This window comes from Hippichthys cyanospilos, chromosome 6, assembly GCF_059441005.1.
Source record: "Hippichthys cyanospilos isolate Australia breed blue-spotted pipefish chromosome 6, RoL_Hcya_1.0, whole genome shotgun sequence".
Classification (NCBI taxonomy): Eukaryota; Metazoa; Chordata; class Actinopteri; order Syngnathiformes; family Syngnathidae; genus Hippichthys; species Hippichthys cyanospilos.
This window is the reverse complement of record NC_142374.1, coordinates 9,115,001-9,132,500: the sequence shown is the minus strand read 5'-3', so window position 1 is coordinate 9,132,500 and position 17,500 is coordinate 9,115,001. Positions and strand designations below refer to the sequence as shown.

Here is a 17,500-nt window from a genome sequence, read left to right as displayed (position 1 = left end):
GAGGGCCTCTGCTAACTTGACTAGATTCCACCGGCAGATAGCCGGCTGAGCCTGGTAAGAGTAGCGTCCAGAGTTGTCTGAAGCATTGCAAATAAAGTCTGGATCAAACCTAGGGAAAAGTAAACATGAATGAAGGAGAATGAAGAAAGAGTTACCGTATTTCTCCAAATATAGGACACACTCGTGCATAGGATGCACCGTTAATTGGAGGGTCAAATTCTGGTATTTTCTGTTACTGTGTATAGGACACACAAACAAGTTTAGCGACAATGAAAAAACTTAGCAAGATAGAATCAACTTCATCGAGGTAATTTCATCTATGTGTTTTCAGCTATGTGTTGCTTGCAGGTGAGTGAGTGGGCGAGCGAGTGCAGGAGAGAGGAAGCCCAAAGACTTGCCAGCAAGGAGCATTTGAGGGCGCAAATTAGCATTGGAGAGTTTTTTACTCAGTTCTGTTGAAATAAAAGTAAACCCTACCCTACGTTATCCTCTTTGATCGGCTACGGGCTCCACACTAGGTCGCCATGTGAGGGCGGTTAGCCTGTTAGCCCAAAGCTTGTGGCAGCCTCATGGTCTCTAACTTGCTCTGCTACATGAACCACTTGTCTACTTCCAGCCATCTGATTGCCTCTACTCTGGCTCATCCCATTACCGTATTTAACATATGCAAGAAATGCGCATCTGTACGTCATAACTCCGCTTATGTAGCTGACTGATGCAATCTTCTTCAAATGTTGTCAAAAATAATCTAATCTTTAAATTACCGCACTCATACTTTTGGCATTCCTTTTTGGCAAAAAGTTGTGTCCTATATTTGGGGAAAAGTGGGTGTTTTTTTAAACAATCTCACCTATCCATGAAGCCATAGGGACCATAGTCTAGAGTGAGTCCCAGTATGCTCATGTTGTCTGTATTCAGTACACCATGACAAAAACCTACACATTGCCAATGAGCCACCAGTCGAGCCGTCCGATTCATCACCTTCAAAAAAGGGGTCATTAAAAGGCACATCATGGAAAGTGACACTGTTCCGACATGAACAACATAGTGTTAAACACAAGTCCTCTATTGGAGTCTCTAGCATTTTTATGCTCCCGATATCTTCGCAGTTGCATGTTTCATGCTTTGCCCATGCTCTCAATTTAGCTGCCCACTTGAAAAAGTTTATTTTCATACTTTGCTTTTCAAAAATGTACTGAAAAATATTTGTATTTATATCATCAAGTTTTTCGCATATTTTGGTACTTCAATTTCCTGTGAAATGACGACGTATCTTTTTCAACCTTTTTATTTGTTTTGTTCATCTTATTGTAAACTACAAAAGCTATACAATGTATAACTAGCTACCAAATGTATAGCAGTTGTCTGCATGCTATTTTGCGAGGCATGTTCAAATCGGAGAATTAAAGAAATGGGAAGCAAATGAAAAGTCGTCTCCCTGCAGTCCAAACTTGCATGATAATTTTTTTGCACATCTTTAGATTAAAGCAGAATTCATTCTTGATTGAATCAATCCTGAATCAAACCGGAGACCCCAAAATCAAAATCGAATCAAAACGTAAGACAGTCAAAGATTCCCACCCCTAGTTTTACGGGTTGGTGCTATTTCCAAATAAATAAATAAAAATACCCATAGTACTTTGCTGCTCTCTGTTGGAAACTTGTATTGTTGTTGGTTTTAATTAATTGTGTTTTTCAACAGTGTGTAAGATGTCCTGTTTTGTTGTTTTGAAGGTGTATTATATTTGAAAACACATATTTGAATAAGATTTCTCAATTGCAGCTTTCTAAGTTACTTACTTTTTAACTTACTTTTCATGAGTTTTATTTTTCAAGTCAAACAACCTCGCTTTAAATATTTCCAGCAAAGGTGAAGAAGGGACACAATGACTCAGCACATGCGGTCACGGTCATTGATTACCGCCTAACACAATAAGAGGATCTAGATGGTCTTAGCTTCAGTCAGGTCTTAAATTACCCTCGTTATAACCTTGCTAATGTCACACAACATCTTTGAGAAGTCACTAGTCAGATACAAGTGTAACAAAGTGCTCCAACCTCTCTGAAAAAAGACACATTTCTCTCCACTCGATCCGAATACTGCCGCTGGATCTCTGGGTAGAACATCTCAATGACGTAATCCAGCATCTGTCCTCGAAGCTCATCATATCCATAGCTGGGACCCTGACGACCGGAGGTCTCATCCGCCCGCTTGAATATCTCAAAAGAACCAAACCTGTTTGGATAGCAGACAACGACAACAATCAAAGCCAGGACGCACCGGACTATGCGATGTATTGAAAGGCATCAACTATTCACCTCAAAAAGGTTGGTGCGATCCTGAGGACTACTGAGCATCTCTCAAGTTGAGGATGTCCACTGTAGTAGATATCCCTTACGACTTTGCTGTCGGAAGTGACGACAGAGCCCGCTCTTGTGGTTGGCACGCGCAGGAAGTACATAGCCTCACTACAGAGGAACTCTCTTATGCTAGAACGAAGCACCTTACGGCCATCAGCTTGTCTATTGGGAGAAAGCCACTGAACATCATTTGTTTTCATTTGCTGTTAAATTCCTATCATTCTACTTATATCCATACAGCATTACATGAAGCAATGACAGCGCATACAGTATATGAGAACAAACTGTCAACATAAGATCAAAATGCATAAACTCAATAATTGTATTGTAATATTTATTATTGTGCTGGTTTCAAATTGTGTAGGCAAAGTTGGCACCAACTTTTTTTTAAAGATGTATTTTTAACACATTTATGTTTGAATTAACTAGTAATAAACTGTCCTATAATTGGATTTATCCAGTTCTACAAAACAATTGTACTTTTTAAAAAAAAATTTATTTAGAAAATGTATCATTTATGTTCTCCTGCTACTATATATTTTTCTGTGCTTGCCACACCCTGGTACAAACACTCAGGCACCTAAAAAACATGTACAGTATTTAAAATACAGCTGATGCTAACCGCTTTAAAAAGAAAGATATATTTCATTGGGATGTGTGGATGGGCTTTCATCCTACTCCGCAAGGATAAGTTCATCCTTGGGATGGAAACTGATTCGCTTGTTGCATGTGCCCTGCCATTTAGAACATGTTATGTGATTGTGTGTGTCTTTGCGCAGATGTTTGTATGTGTGTGTGTGTGCCCTTGCAGGCCTGCTTTTGGGGATGTGTATCTTTGTGTGTTTATCTGTGCAGGCCTGCTTGTGGGGATGTGTATCTTTGCATTTGTATGGCAGGTGGGGGCACAATTTCTAATGATAATTTCTTAAGGATATACTTGTATTTCTCATCACTTTGAGTTGCATTTTTATGATAAAAAAGTGCCATACATTTACTCTCAGGACAACTTTTTATTCGAAATAGATTATTTAAAATGTCTTAGTCAGGATGGAAACCGTCCTAATTCTGAAACGACCCAAACATAGCTAAGTATAGTGAGCAGGTTTAAACTACAAATGAAAATTACTTTGGGAGCGTCAATAAAAACTGAGCATCTCATCATTGCAATTGACTTTTGTCTCAATTGATTTTAGTCAACTCAACCAATGCAATTGTGATATGGTATGGATGGCACAAGGCAAGTGCAAAACAACATCAACCACCACTTTGGTACCTCGAATAGGGGGTAAGTCCAGCTCCTTTGACCTGAATCTCCCATCGGCCACTAGGGTTTTCGTGCAACAAGTTGGGATCCTGATTAGGTGGCACTCTCACCTCTCCCAGGTAGCAGGCCGCCCCGTCACCAAGTTGGCCAGCGAAATGACCGAATTGGTGGCCGCAGTAGCAATGGGCAGCAGGCTCGGATCCAGGCATGATTTTGGAGCCGCTCAGATATTCTGGCGCGAGCGGGTCGTCCATGACCTCATCTCCGTTGAGCCCCAGAAGAGCCAAAGCTTCGTGAGATACCGCCACCAACCGAGGCTTGCTCAGCGGCTGTGTTTTGACCCTGGAGAAACAAGCTCCTTTCACCTGTCGCACCGCGGGCTCCTCGGAGGGATCTAGTGGGAGTCTTTTCAGTGCGACATTGTCAAATGGGAGTCGCTCAAGCGGTGAACGACTCATGGGCAGACCCATTTCGTCCATCCCGACCGAGTTTAGAAATCGAAATAAAGACACGTTTGGGCTAAAAAGACGCGACGTTGCTGATCTCAGTCGGTGTGTCACAAGAGCCATGTAACTACGGTCACGCCCACCTGCCCGCTTTATGGCTGCCGTAGAAGACCTTCTTCGTCATGCTTTTATAATCCGGAAGTAACGGCGGATGTTTGTGTAAATTACAGGTGGTGTTACATCATTATTCTTCCCAACGGAAAATAGAAAACTCGGAACCAAATGTATTACCGCACATATTCTGACGCTTTCGTTTATAGATTATACACAGCATGTACGAGTCTGAGAGGCGCAATTCTTTTGTGACCTACATCAATTGAAGTACAGTATAACCTGACGTATCTTTAGTGAATTAACACATTTGAAGGTCTAATGACGTTGGACAAAGATTATACTCATATCTTACTCAACATCAACATGATATTTTATGACAGTCTCGTCGTTTTTTTTTTGTTTTTTTTTCACTTCACCAAAGAACACCATACCTCACCGTGCAGGGGTGTCATACACATTTTTATAGTCGGCCACATTGTAGTATAGTTTCTGTCGGAGGACCGTTATAACTGTCAAGTAAATTTGAAGTATGATCATCCCACGTTTACACATTTTGAAATTAGAGGCTGTTAAAAATTGTTCAAAGGGGTATTGACAAAAACAAAAAAACAAACGTAAAAGTTTAAAATGTGTTTTATTCAGAAACCTTCGTGGGCCACATGATGTGGCGTGCCCGATTTGGCCCCCTGGCCTTGAGTTCGACACCTGGGCAGTAGGTACAGGTAGCGTAACATTGATTTGTAGAGTTGTCTGAGAATTAGGCAAGGCTTGTGTAACCCCTTTTGGTGCTCTTCATTAGTGCAATCTGAAAAATTAACATTTTAAGATGAGGCCTTTTATACTCTGATAATGTTTACCATTTCTAAATGTCTTCTATTTATAGTTTGGAATCCGTTGGCGTCCTTGCTCCATTTAAACCTTATTTTTGTTTTCGGCTGACACTTTAAACCTTCAAATTGTAGTTGTAGACAGGGCTAAATAAATCATTCAAGCCATTTACTTTATGCCTTGATCAAATAACAGATGGATCCAATTAGCGTGGTGAAATGTGCTATTCAGCAGTGATTTCCAAACACTATCATGAAGATCATTAAGCACTTGTTTGAGGATGTTTTTTTCCAGACTTATACTATGCCCTCATTGGGGGACAGCCGAACTTTTTTTTTTCTTCTCTCCTTCCTTACCTTTTCTCTTCTAAGATTTCGGAGTGCTGTTCAATATTGTGGTGGATCTTGGCTTGCCTTATTGTGCTATACCTTATTAGTCAATGTCTTTAAAAGTTTCCTGGATGGCTCAAGCCAGTTCAGTCAATTTTCTTGCCCTATACTACAGTGTAACGATAATAATCCATTTTGAATCAGTTCCGCTGCTGGAAATAATCCAACTTCACTTAATTTGTTCCAAAATGGTTTGTGAATTACAAAAAAAAAAAAAAAAAAAAAAAAAAAAAAAGGTATGGCAGCCAGAGTATCCAACTTTGCAGCCTACTGAGAAGCTTTGTTACTGTACCGATTTTACACATTTAAAGGCAACGGGACAAAAGGGGATGCTGTCGTATGAATAGCTGCTAAAGTGAATTTTAGACGTTGCATTGAACAGCTTTAAATGTGATTTCCTGCTCACGTAAAATAAGTATAAAAATTAACCATAATTTTGAGTGCTGATTTATAAATGCCAAAATCTGGGCAAGTTATATTAATAGTCCTGTAGGTTTGTAACGGTGAAAATGATGACTATCATTATGACGACTGACCCGAAGGGAAACAGGCCTTCCCTGCTTTTAGTCCCAAATGTGCCGAGGTGCCACAGTACTGGTTCTAATGAAATCAATGGATCATATTTGAAAAAGCTATTGACAAACTATACCTTTAGTACCTTTACCATTTAGGGACAAAACTGTCAAAAATGGATCGACATCTGCTGATGCATTGAGAGGCACTTGTTAGCAAAGGCAGGACTGTGAACATGGAAACATTTTTTTCAAAATCTCTAAATGCATGACAAATAAATAACCAATTTGGTAAGAATTTAATCATACAACTCACTCAATAATGGAAAATCAAGTTGCGTAAGAAAAACAAATGATCATTATATTACTTTTCTATTTGGTATTAGCCTCAGCTGGCATTCCCATTGCATTTTTTATGTATATAAAATGATTCTCAACCAAAAACTGGCACATGAATGGAGACAGGAAAGAGGAGGAGAAAATCATTGGGAAATATTCCTGGGGCATTTGGCTGAGGATGTTTTCTTGTGAATTAGACTAACCATATTATTATAAACTTTGAAGCATTACAAACACAGCATCAATATTTTTAAACCTTAGATAATAAAGCCTTTCCACAAAATGCCAAAACAATCATGTGTAGGATTCTTTGGCAGTAAGGCCATACAATGTCTGTTGGAGCACCACTATGGTGCACCCCTGAGGTCCTGGTTGGCTGAGCAACACTTCAGCCCGTTCAGCCACACCTCTTTTTAAGGCCACTGGTAGAGGATGCAATGTTTTCATGAAAACAACTATTGTATCAGTCAGTGATGGCTTTCGGACGACCTGTGAGGTCAAGCAGGAGATAGTCGTAGATGGTCCACAACTGATCGGACAGCAGAAGACGACAACAGCGCTCGAGCTAAACTCCCTCCAGCACGGTAGCAGACATATCCCAGCATCCCCATCATGACACCTTTAACTACAGTGTGCAAAACCCAACCAAACTGAGACGGGGGCGCAACACTGCAGAAGAAGAAGAGAAATGTTTTTTTTCCCCCGCTGCAAAAAATATTTGATATACATGCATATATTGGGGAGGCAAAATTACAATGCCAACAACGAATTACATTAAGCCCCATTAATATTAATTATAATAATTTTTTAACACTGCATAACGCATGCCTCTTATTTGGAAAGCTCTGCACTTGAAGGTCAGGATGTGAAAGACACGTGAAAAATACACAATGTTTAAAAAAAAAAAAAAGTACAGTGGAGGAGCCATTTGGACATTGGAAAACTACCACTTTGTCCCTGCTTTGCAAGGGGAACACACTTGGTAGGCTACTAGTTAGCAGTTAGTACCAAGCTAGGATGCTCCAGCTCACCAAAGGGGAGCATGTGCACAAGCAGACCCCCATACATGACTGCACACCCCCGCTGTAACTGAAAATATAAACATACCTCATTATTTCACTGATGTTGAGATGCTTATCCCAGTTCCTTTCGATGCCAGGCACATGACCCATTCCGACCACTCCCACCACAACAGCCGGCACTTCTACAACAGTGTATAACATGTATAACAAGTATAACATGTCAATGTAACCAAAACACAAATGAATGAATAAAAGAAACATGTTTTTGTATTTACTTTCATCAACGAGGTGTTATTTGATAATATATCTTAGTCCAATCAAAAGTGTAATTTGATGATTAAGTATAATCTTTCTGAGGTGAGAGTTGATGCAAAACAAACGAGAGACACAAACAACAATAATGGACACTCAAGGTATAGATTTGCTTAGATAAACCATTAACCTGTACTCATGCTCATTGGCACAGTGTAGCACCTACTCTGGGAATTAGTGGGAGCCTCCACACATCGTGTAGCCTGACGCAGTGTGTGCGTGAGGTAGATGTCTCTCTCAGCCACTATGGTCTGGTGAAGAGCTGGAAACTCTCCAATCATCTCTGACATGGTCTGTTCCAGCAGGTCCTTCTGTTTACATTTCTCTACATCCTCTTTGCTGAAATGTGACAAAGTGCAGAATGACGAGCTCAGTGTCTCATAATTGTAGTTCTCGTGATGTAGTTTTGTGCTTTTTTTTTTTTTTTTTTAATTTCAGTGACAAGGGAAACTGGAACTGAAATAACTGATATAACTGAAACTGACATAACATTTAAGGCTCCTAAGAGAGTATTACGTATTTTACGAAAAAAAAAAAAAGAATGATCCAGTAGGGTGACGTGAGCTCCAAACTGAACTTGTGAAAAGTTAAAAAAGTATATACACTTTAAATCAGATCTTTTATGAAAAGAGATAGTTCACTCAGATTTTGAATTTCATGATCAACTTGGTTGTTATGTTTTTACACAGAAATATCTTCACTGCCAGTATACTGGTAACTTGGTTTTTGAACTGATGCGTTTTAAGAGTAAGAAAAAAAAATACTTGTATCTACATTTTAGCGCTAATATTTCCCACTTCAAAAAAATGTGTATAAGGCACCTGATTGGGTCTGAAAGGAAGCAAAGACCCCAGGCGAGACGGGCCTTCTGCCACAGGCTGAGCGCAGCAATAGCCCTCTTGAACGTCACAGGGATAGGCCGGTCTCCAAGATGAAACCTACAGAATGGCACGTTTCCAGCCTGTGCAAAAAAGAAAGAAAAAGAAACGCATTGTGTGGGGGATCAAAATCAATAACATCCAGCGTCGGGTAAAATAATGTCACTGTTTTCACCTCTTTGAAAGCTTCCCTGAACTCCCCGCCAGGGGCCATGCCGAGCTGCTCCGTTATGTGAGCAGAAACTTTAAGCAGGAGAATCTGCATCAGGCCAGACATCACGCCATTCTGTCAAAGAATCAAACTAATCAAATATGCCTCCTTCAGTTGACTGCACAGTTTACAATAGCTGCTTTGTCAAAACTACATTGTGCGTGGTAGTATCACCTAATTGCAGTATGCATTTGCACTACTGCCTTATTTAGCATAAACAGGACAACACATGCATGTATTACTCTTTGTATTTATTTTTGCAACACTATACCCGAAAATGGCAGTGGAGACGGCAATCGCTACATAATTAAAGTTCACCTGTGATGCTGAGAAGTAAATATATAACGTTTAACAGGAAAACAAATATGACAAAACTGACTCAGTCTCTGGAAAATTATGCGACCGACTAATATTTGTCACTATCTGACCAAGAAAATGCCTAAATTGAACGGGACAGTGGAAGTCAGGACCTGCTGTCAAGATGGCTTGTCACATCACTGCCCTTGCTGACAAGAGAATAGAATATGATCTGAAGGTGATTTCCTGACTGTAGTATGGAGATGTAACAGTATCCTTTGGGGCACAAACTTTCTTTTTCAACAGATAGCTGCGTGCTTCTAGTGAGGCTCCAAATGCCCAACTCAAGCTGCAGCGCAGAGCAGCCCTTCCCCCCAGCCATTACTGCATGCCAGGTCACTCTGCATTCTGCCAACACCCCTCCTCCTCCTCACCCATTTTTGCATGAAACTCATCTCTGTTGTGCACACCCCACACCTCCCCACATGTACGGTAAGTTCCGTACATTTGTCAGACAAAAGCCACAGCGGTGCAACCGTGCTAGTCTGCTTTTTGCCTATCGTCCTTATATAGCGCCAGATACAGAAAAGCAGTGGTTTAGTTTTAAGCAAACTGCTGCTTTGATTGGCGCATATTGAATAAAAATGAACAATAAATATTATAGGTTAAAAATCATGTTTTTTCAGAGTGGAATTGTTATTACATTCAGTGCGTTGTTTGTTGTGATTCAGAGCATTAATAGCTCTGGAGAAATGTTGTCTCTGGGTCTGTTTGTCTGGCTTTTTTGAGCCCTGTAACATGGCTCATCCCTCCAAATAGGTTCTACAAAAAAAACTTAAAAAATTAAAAAAGGCACATCCTGTATTTGCAAATGTGCGCTGAAATTCAACAAAACTATACAACATGGCTTTGTGAAAGCCTCACCTGTTTGATGGCCTGCTGCACCTTGTCAAGGTTTATCTCTTTGGCTTCCCTCAGCAATGTATTCTCATCCATCTTTAGCATGGACACCCTGTACTGGCACAACTCCACCACAACAACATCTGGTTGAACAGCACGGATCGTCTGCAGCACAGTCGGAAAAAAGAGTAAGATGAATGACAGACAGACCAAGAGGGCAGAACGCAAAGTTTCACTCACAGAAAATGAATACAGGAGAGAAAATACAAAATGATGGGTGGCAATGACTCTAAGTAAAACAGGCTCACCGAAACCACATCCCTTTTGCTGCTGTCACTGAAGTGGGCAGTGCCCACTAAGTATAGAAGGCTGCCATCAGGGGAAATTAGTTGGGTCACAGTATCTGGTAATACAGGTGAAGACTGGCGACGCTGGGCTCGGTATTTCCAAAGCAGGTCCACTGCTTCACTGTCAGCTGGAAAAACATGACAGTTATTAACGTAGTAAAAAGATTGAAGTCTCATCATAATTTCATTTTATTTGTTTACTATCCTCATTAATACCTCAAGAAGACATTCAATTCTACAGCATATGCCATACGCTGTATGTACATGTCAGAACAGAACACACATATGTAGGAATGGGAAGAGAAAAAAGTCTGAGCTTTGAATTTCTTTCCAGAGTTGATTTGGAAAAAGAACAAAAGATGCTGTCATTTAGACCTTGAGAATGATAAAACACAAAAACTTAAAAAAATAGAGGTAGGTCCACAGTCCACGCAACAACATAAATTTTCTTGACCTAAAATTTGTAAACAGACACAGAATCTGTAATTTCTACACATGAATTTGTCAAAATAGGCTTGTTTCTTTGCTCAACCTCAGCGGGGTGATGACATAACACACAGCACAGCCATCGATCAACCTTTACATTTACTGGTTCAGTTGGAAGGGTAATTAAAACAGTTTTCTTCATTCTGCTGTTTCCATTTTGACATGGGGAGACAAGACCCATGCTTTACAATTGATCAGGTGTAGGTGACATTAAATGTTTTCAAACAAGATGTACTCAAATTTAAGTAGCCACTGAGCACAGAGCATCACAGTGTCATCCCTGTCATAAAATTCAGGTAAATTTTGATTTTAACTTTGGACGTATGTAGGCTAAATTGGTATGTGTACTTTTATGTGGTCAGTTTCAGGGGCACAAAATATACAAACCAGGTATATCATATGCCAATTGTGTACACTGTACAGGATGTTAAAAAGTAAAATCTTACAGAGTCCTGGAGGAAGAGGTGGTGGTGCGTCTTCTGAGGGATCTCTCGATGGTCCTGCAGACTCATCCTGAGACAAATTAAGAGAGAGCTGCAATCCAGACATAACTGGACAGTTGTCACAGGTATTTTCAGATTGACAGCAAATGTCTGGGTTTTGTTTGTTTTCTATTTAGCAAATAATTATAGTTTATTAGCATGTTGGCATCCATTTTAAATGGTTAAAGGCAGATAAGATTAGCATGGCATGACAAATTTATCAAAAAACACACATTGACAAACCTCAGAATTGTTGTCTTGGTTCATACTTCGAAGATCTCGGAGAGGCCCGTGACAGCAATACAGCAAAATTAAATTCGATAGCCAACTGTAAAAGTTGAGAGAACAGTCAGTCAAGCCTCCCTGCTGACGTCGCTTTAGTGGAAGAACAGCAACGTTGACGTGTGTTCACGGCTAACAACCCATGATGAGCTGTTTACACACATCTCGTAATGTTTCGAAAAGGAGAACGTGTGATTCACTAAAAAAATGGCGGTTATGCCAACGATATCATCCGCTCTCAACAGGGAGGTAGCAAAATGAAACTGCACCAGTAAGCTAGCTAAACACTCTTGCGTTTTCTGTTTTCGGTAGCAGAACGATTGGAGGCTAACACCAGCTGGTATGGAAACCAGTCCAAAGTCCCAAATACATTCAAAGTGGGTACATGAGGATTCAAACATAACGGACGAGGGGGAAAGTCATTACCAATACAATGACTGTTACCACTAAACACATTTATCAAACAAAATGCACTTACTTTACTGAACAAACCGAGCGTATCGTCGTTGCTACCGTAGAAGTCGCTGTGTCGTCGGCCGCAAAGCATTGTGGGCAATATAGTTATTGATGGCTCACCGAGATGCGGTTGTAGTTTTTTTCAATGTTTTATTATAATCTATTTTCTGTCTAGCATTTTACAAATACCGATGTGATTGTTTATTCACATGACCATTAGCATTAAAGCCTGCCATATGTTTCATTCCATATTACAATCTTAATGTCAATGATACACACGCCAGCAGTGGCACTGGTTTCTGAACTCATACAACAAGTCTTATGGAGTGCTTTTTGACTTATCCAGTTTTATTGATTAAAAATATTCCTCATGCTCGCATTAATATGAATGAGCTAAAAGGTGGCTTGTGTCTCCTTTAATAGATGTTATACTTTTGTTCTTGTGATACCATACTGTAGGCCTTTTATGCTCATTGTACGCTGTGTAAAGTGCTAATGTAGGCTTACTGGTATTTCGCTTGACTACAAAATTACAAGTGAAACGTATTATTCTCTCGTCCTTCGTTTTGGTGATCAGGTGGATGTGATATGAAAAAAGTTGCATGGAAGAAACAACTTTCGAAGACTTGTATACTATGTTGTATCTCACTCCCACTCCAAAGAGTACCAGTGAACCAACTACATTATCTATGTAAGTCATTTCTTTTAAATACAGAAACAAAACTCAACATCTGTGCATCTATAAGTTTACAAAAGTTCCTCTGAAAATCGCTTGTTGTGCAGTTGGGTCTTTTGCTCTTCCTCAATACATGAGCTATCATTAATGGCGTGCATTTGAAATAAATGGCAAAGCTGTGATGCATTATACAGCTTAAGCACAACCACATCATCATATACAGTGTCTATGCATGTATGACCAAAGACTTACTGCATGTGACGTATGATGTGGTAAGCGCATACATTATTGCCACAAAACTATTGTGATCTTTTGCATATTTACTTCCGCAGATTGAAGACTGTATTGCATGAACTACCTGTCTACTTGGCTATTGTAATAAAGGGACAAAGCGATATATGAATTTAACATTTTTTAAGATAATGCAGTCCTGTTTGCAGATACTTTATGTGTTTTAAGAAAGATCACTCACTCTTTATAATCATTCACCTGATCATTCTAACTTTTTCACCCCTGCTCTGTAGCACCCTGTTGAATTTTATCACTGCTGGTTTCATTGGCGGGTGATGAATTGTACACAGTCATCCTGAGATATGAACACACAACATCGTTTCCTAAAGTAATGCTCGACAACACCACATCACAAACTTGTCTCAAAGTCAATTCAGTAGTACAGTTCTACCACACTCAAACAAGCCGGCATAAAGGTGTGTGACTTCATGAGAGTCGACGCAGTTGACAAAGCGGTCATGTGTGCTGAGAACAGTGTTGTCAAGAGCAGAATCAGTGAGGAAATCCATCAGAATGTCTCTTTTCCGTTAACATTCTCCTGCAGCGATGAGTTCCCCAGGTCGCCCTGCCAGCCTGTCTCTACGGTTGTCCTCATCCTCGTCTTCCTCATAGAGCGTATGATGAATACTCAGCAGCTGGTGTGTAGGTGCTCTGGTGAGTGTTGGTGGCTGAGTCTCAAGATTCTCCATCTGTGTGTGCTCCCTCGGCGGGGGAGAGGGTTTGGGACTGAGGGGATCCTCACTCAATGGTGGATTGGGGCTACCACCATTTATGTACACGCTGGTAGGCAGGGTCACCGTTGATAAGGCAGTGGTGGTAGATTCCGGAGAGCAAACCTTTTTCTCTGGAAAACAAATGCGATATGATATTGAGCATAAATGTATGTTGTTGACCAGAAATTGCTTATTTATGCAACATTAACTAATCTCACGTTGTACTTAGCATTTCCAGGATATTTATCCTGTACATGGCAGGGATCAGAGACCATTACAGGACCACAGATTGATGACACGCAGGGTACGTGAAAATGGGTCACTAACCGGGGATTGATCCCATATAGACTGATAAATTAACATCAGTTTTTTTTGGAGCAGTACACTGCCCAAAGGTTCTTTACTTAGCGATGGGCCAAATGAACAGATGTTTCAGAGCGTGTCTTGAACATAAGTAGGTGTGCTAAAGGAAGCCCCATTTCAGCCTGTGTGTTCTAAACACAATCACGTGACTGATGGCATATGGGCTTCGGTTTGTGATGATGACATCATTGATACATTCAATGTATTGTTTACTCATAACAAAGCTTCAATTTGTATAGGCGTGCATCATTGGTTCACTGTATCTGTATCTTAGCCCCATAAACGGAGTGGATCTTGTGTCACTTTGTTTTGGCGTTAGCCTTGTTTAGTGAGTTTAATGTTAGTTGGCAGGTTAGGGAGTCACATAGTGTGTCAGGAAAGAAAACAGTGTGCATCACTTGGGTTTTAGTCATTGTAACATTATCGCTTTTGTGCCTGATTCACACAGTGTTATATTCGACATTGTTTGGCACGGTTGCTAGAGCAACATGTATGTGATTACGTATGTGATTAGTCATGGATTTGTTTCCCCTGGATTTTTCATTTTTTGCTACTTAAACCCACATTTATTTAGTATTATTCACTAACATTATTCTCCTGATGTTATGTTTTTTACTCATCTCAAAATTGTACGACACACCCACTGCTAAAACAGCCATACTGCTACTTACTGTGGTTTTGTCACTTTTAAGCCAACAGTCTTATTTCAATTTGTGTGTATGTACTGTATAGCTTACTACTTGATGATGCTATAAAACCAATGAGTTATCAAGAAGCTTAGAACCATGTACAAGCCAATTAGCTGGAAAGCCTCAATGATTCAGGAAGCTTCGTTTTGCCATATTGGCACATTCTTTCATAATACGTTCAAACACTTTTGAGATTGCATTTGCTGCACAGTCTACTGCATTATCTGGTGTCAGGAGGGATTCTAATGTGAAAAAAGCATCGCGTAATATCTCTTTAGCTGAAGGAATTCCCCCTGGTTCAGGAGATTTAATTTTGCCTAGCTCCTTTTACTCATCCACTCGCTATGGCACCTTACGCAATGCTAACACAATCCTGTGCTTTCCAGTTACACCTGTCACCCGCCACTCTCTCACCAGTAACAGTCAAAGATGCTAAACGCTAGTCAAAGAGCCCTTGAAACACAGAGGTGACAATTCCCTATTCCATTTCTGATGATTAGTACTTGTGCCTTTGGTTCCAAGCCGTATAAGTACTTTGCTGGAAGATTGAACCAAACTACATTCCTTAATGATAGAAAGAGCTTCTAATTGTACTAGGTTTTACGAACTGTCGTCCATCTCTGTCACAAGGGGGCAGGTTGAAGATGATTTTTTTTCACATTGTGAGGTTCTCGCTACTCATAAAGTGGATTCTATTCTAATCTGAAGAGTGATCCGAAGAAGCTTACCTGTCATTGCAGTAGAAACATGGACAATAGTGTGTGTGCCTTCAAGATATACAGTATCCATGTTGTGCTCTGAGGGTAGCGGGTCTGTGGTTGTGATCTCCACCTTTGGTTTACGAATGGTCAGCATGTATGGGTGAACATCCAGAGAGAAGTTGCGAGTGTGCTTTTTCTCCATCCCACTCAAATCTGCAAGGACAAGAATACATTAATGAAATCTTAGAAATGTTCTACTCGGAGAGATAGCGTTCAAGTGATCCGTCGCCTTCTGTTCTATAGATAACCTACGCCGATGCTACTCATTCTTTCAGCAGCTCTTTTAATCTCTTGGAGCAGAAAACCTACCTTTTAGTGGAATACATGGAGAAAAGAACACCTTGAGCCTAAAGTAACAAAGAACATAATTCCTAGTCAGATCAGGAGGATATACGATGGAGGGGTGAGGTAGGACTCTACACTCCACATGTTCAATTTGAGTGAAAATATCCATGTGATATCGATTTTTCCGCAGAAGGGTGGCCCATACACAGGCATGCGCATATAAACAAAACACATTCACACCTATGTACGACCTAGAAAGCTCAATGAACATAACATGCATGTCAAACCAAATTTAAATACCTTTTGTTGCAGGATATTGTGTGCTTTTGGTATCCAGAAGTGGTGCAATGAAACTGTCTGCTACTGTCTTTCGTCTTAGCGGTTTGGGTTTTTCAGGCTTAGCGTTATTTTCCAAACGTGTCAGAGCAAGAGGTTCCTTCAGAGAAGAAAATGACAGTCACTACTAATACCATATAGCAACGTTTAAAACAATGCTGATGTTGTTTTGTTAAGTTCTATTTGACTCCATAATGACGAACTGCTTTCATGTTTGTCAAGGTCATTAGACATACAGTATGTTTCCCAACTCACTTTGAAAGACTGGGGAAGAGGATTGGACGTTGGGATCCATTTGATCTTCTTTCGAGGTCGTTTGATGACAAGTGGCTCCGTAGGCATCTCACCCACTCCGAGATCAGAGGGATCCAGGTTTGGATCTATGGTTTGGATCCCAGAGTCCCTCACAGTGGGTGTTGCATCATGGTTGGACTGTGCAAGAGCAGCCAGCAGCTGCCGGACCACATTATCATACATGAGGTCACTCTCATTGGTGATAAAGTCCAGCCGGTTGAGGGACTTGATGTGGTCTCTGTTCTCATTACAAAACATGGCCAGGATGTTGATGTCACAGAACTGAGACTTTTGCCATCGACGCCGTGTCTTAATACCCACTTTATGCAACTTGTCAAATACAAAGTTTGACTTACGCACCACAAACAAATGCAGCAAATTAAGTAGTATAATAAGGTTCATGGTGCAGAGCAGTGCAATATCGACTGCTGCCATGATTCGTTGCAGCTGCACAGCAGGCAGCTTACAGTTGACCCGAAGCTTGAGCTCTGAATAGCTGCTGATGTCTGGGAGCTCACCAAGTGCACAGGTAAACTCATTTTGTCTTTGTCGGGCATAATAGGCGCTCAGGTAGGAAATGGGGATAGAGCTGAGGCAGATAATAGCCAGGTGGCGTGCCAAGTATATCTTTGCCAAAAAGTTACTTTGGCCACGTCTTTCTAAATATTTCTCAAAGAGGTTTTGCTCAGGACTCTTCTCTTTCTCTGCATTCTCTATGATCTCTCTCCTTTCCCGCTCAGTGATCCCAGGTCCTTTGGATTGTATCTGCTTCTCAATCTTTGGGGCGCGGCCCTCAGCAGCTCTATGATAGCAGTTATCAATCTCTTGAAGCAGGAAATTGAGCTCTGACGTGAGTCGAGTAGAAGCAAGAAACTCCCAGCCCAGAGCGGGGATGTACATGATACCGGCAAAGGCCAGAAGGGCATATGGTAGAAACTTGTGCTCAAACAGTGAAGGCCAGAGATGAGACTCCACACCGGGTGTAGCATCGCGCAGCTCCGTCCAGCAGTAGCCTCTTGCGTACAGTGCCTGGTCTCGGGTAAAGTTGTGTGGTGTGTAACAATATATGGACTCCTCTGAGGATAGAAAAGGACAAAAGTAATGCTTAAAACTTTGTTCGTAATAACTGAAATTCACTGTAGTTCTACACTGACTTTATCATATTC

The 17,500-nt window shown here is 40.7% G+C and overlaps 3 protein-coding genes across 5 annotated transcripts in view; all 3 read right to left on the bottom strand.

The window, feature by feature from the left end:
* selenoo1 (selenoprotein O1) overlaps window positions 1-4,272 on the bottom strand; it is a 9,534-nt gene extending 5,262 nt beyond the window's left edge. The window contains exons 1-5 of one of the 2 annotated variants that reach the window (XM_088416317.1): window positions 3,635-4,272; window positions 2,320-2,523; window positions 2,059-2,236; window positions 851-981; window positions 1-109 (exon numbers count right to left, since the gene is read on the bottom strand). The exon at window positions 1-109 is cut by the window's left edge and continues 169 nt beyond it. In XM_088416317.1, the coding sequence (XP_088272443.1) occupies window positions 1-109; window positions 851-981; window positions 2,059-2,236; window positions 2,320-2,523; window positions 3,635-4,194 (1,182 nt within the window). In that variant the 5' untranslated portion in view covers window positions 4,195-4,272. The remainder of the gene's footprint in view (window positions 110-850; window positions 982-2,058; window positions 2,237-2,319; window positions 2,524-3,634) is intronic. The other variant, XM_088416316.1, reaches the window with a different exon arrangement.
* A 530-nt stretch (window positions 4,273-4,802) lies between these two features.
* On the bottom strand, window positions 4,803-12,028 carry trabd (TraB domain containing). Of its 2 annotated transcripts, none has more exons than XM_088417743.1 (10): window positions 11,949-12,028; window positions 11,432-11,516; window positions 11,153-11,219; window positions 10,182-10,348; window positions 9,898-10,038; window positions 8,641-8,751; window positions 8,409-8,548; window positions 7,754-7,926; window positions 7,361-7,457; window positions 4,803-4,990 (listed from the first exon to the last, which is right to left on the bottom strand). In XM_088417743.1, exons 2-10 carry the CDS (start codon window positions 11,453-11,455, stop codon window positions 4,981-4,983), a joined length of 930 nt encoding a protein of 309 aa, XP_088273869.1. In that variant the 5' UTR covers window positions 11,456-11,516; window positions 11,949-12,028; the 3' UTR covers window positions 4,803-4,980. The 2 variants fall into 2 exon arrangements, with proteins under 2 accessions (XP_088273869.1, XP_088273868.1); XM_088417742.1 differs by lacking the exon at window positions 4,803-4,990 and adding an exon at window positions 6,195-6,922 and having other exon boundaries at window positions 11,949-12,027.
* Window positions 12,029-12,253: 225 nt separating this feature from the next.
* panx2 (pannexin 2) overlaps window positions 12,254-17,500 on the bottom strand; it is a 10,535-nt gene continuing 5,288 nt past the window's right edge. The window contains exons 3-6 of the mRNA XM_088417741.1: window positions 16,296-17,410; window positions 16,005-16,140; window positions 15,387-15,572; window positions 12,254-13,737 (exon numbers count right to left, since the gene is read on the bottom strand). Coding sequence (XP_088273867.1) covers window positions 13,421-13,737; window positions 15,387-15,572; window positions 16,005-16,140; window positions 16,296-17,410 — 1,754 coding nt within the window. The 3' untranslated portion in view covers window positions 12,254-13,420. The remainder of the gene's footprint in view (window positions 13,738-15,386; window positions 15,573-16,004; window positions 16,141-16,295; window positions 17,411-17,500) is intronic.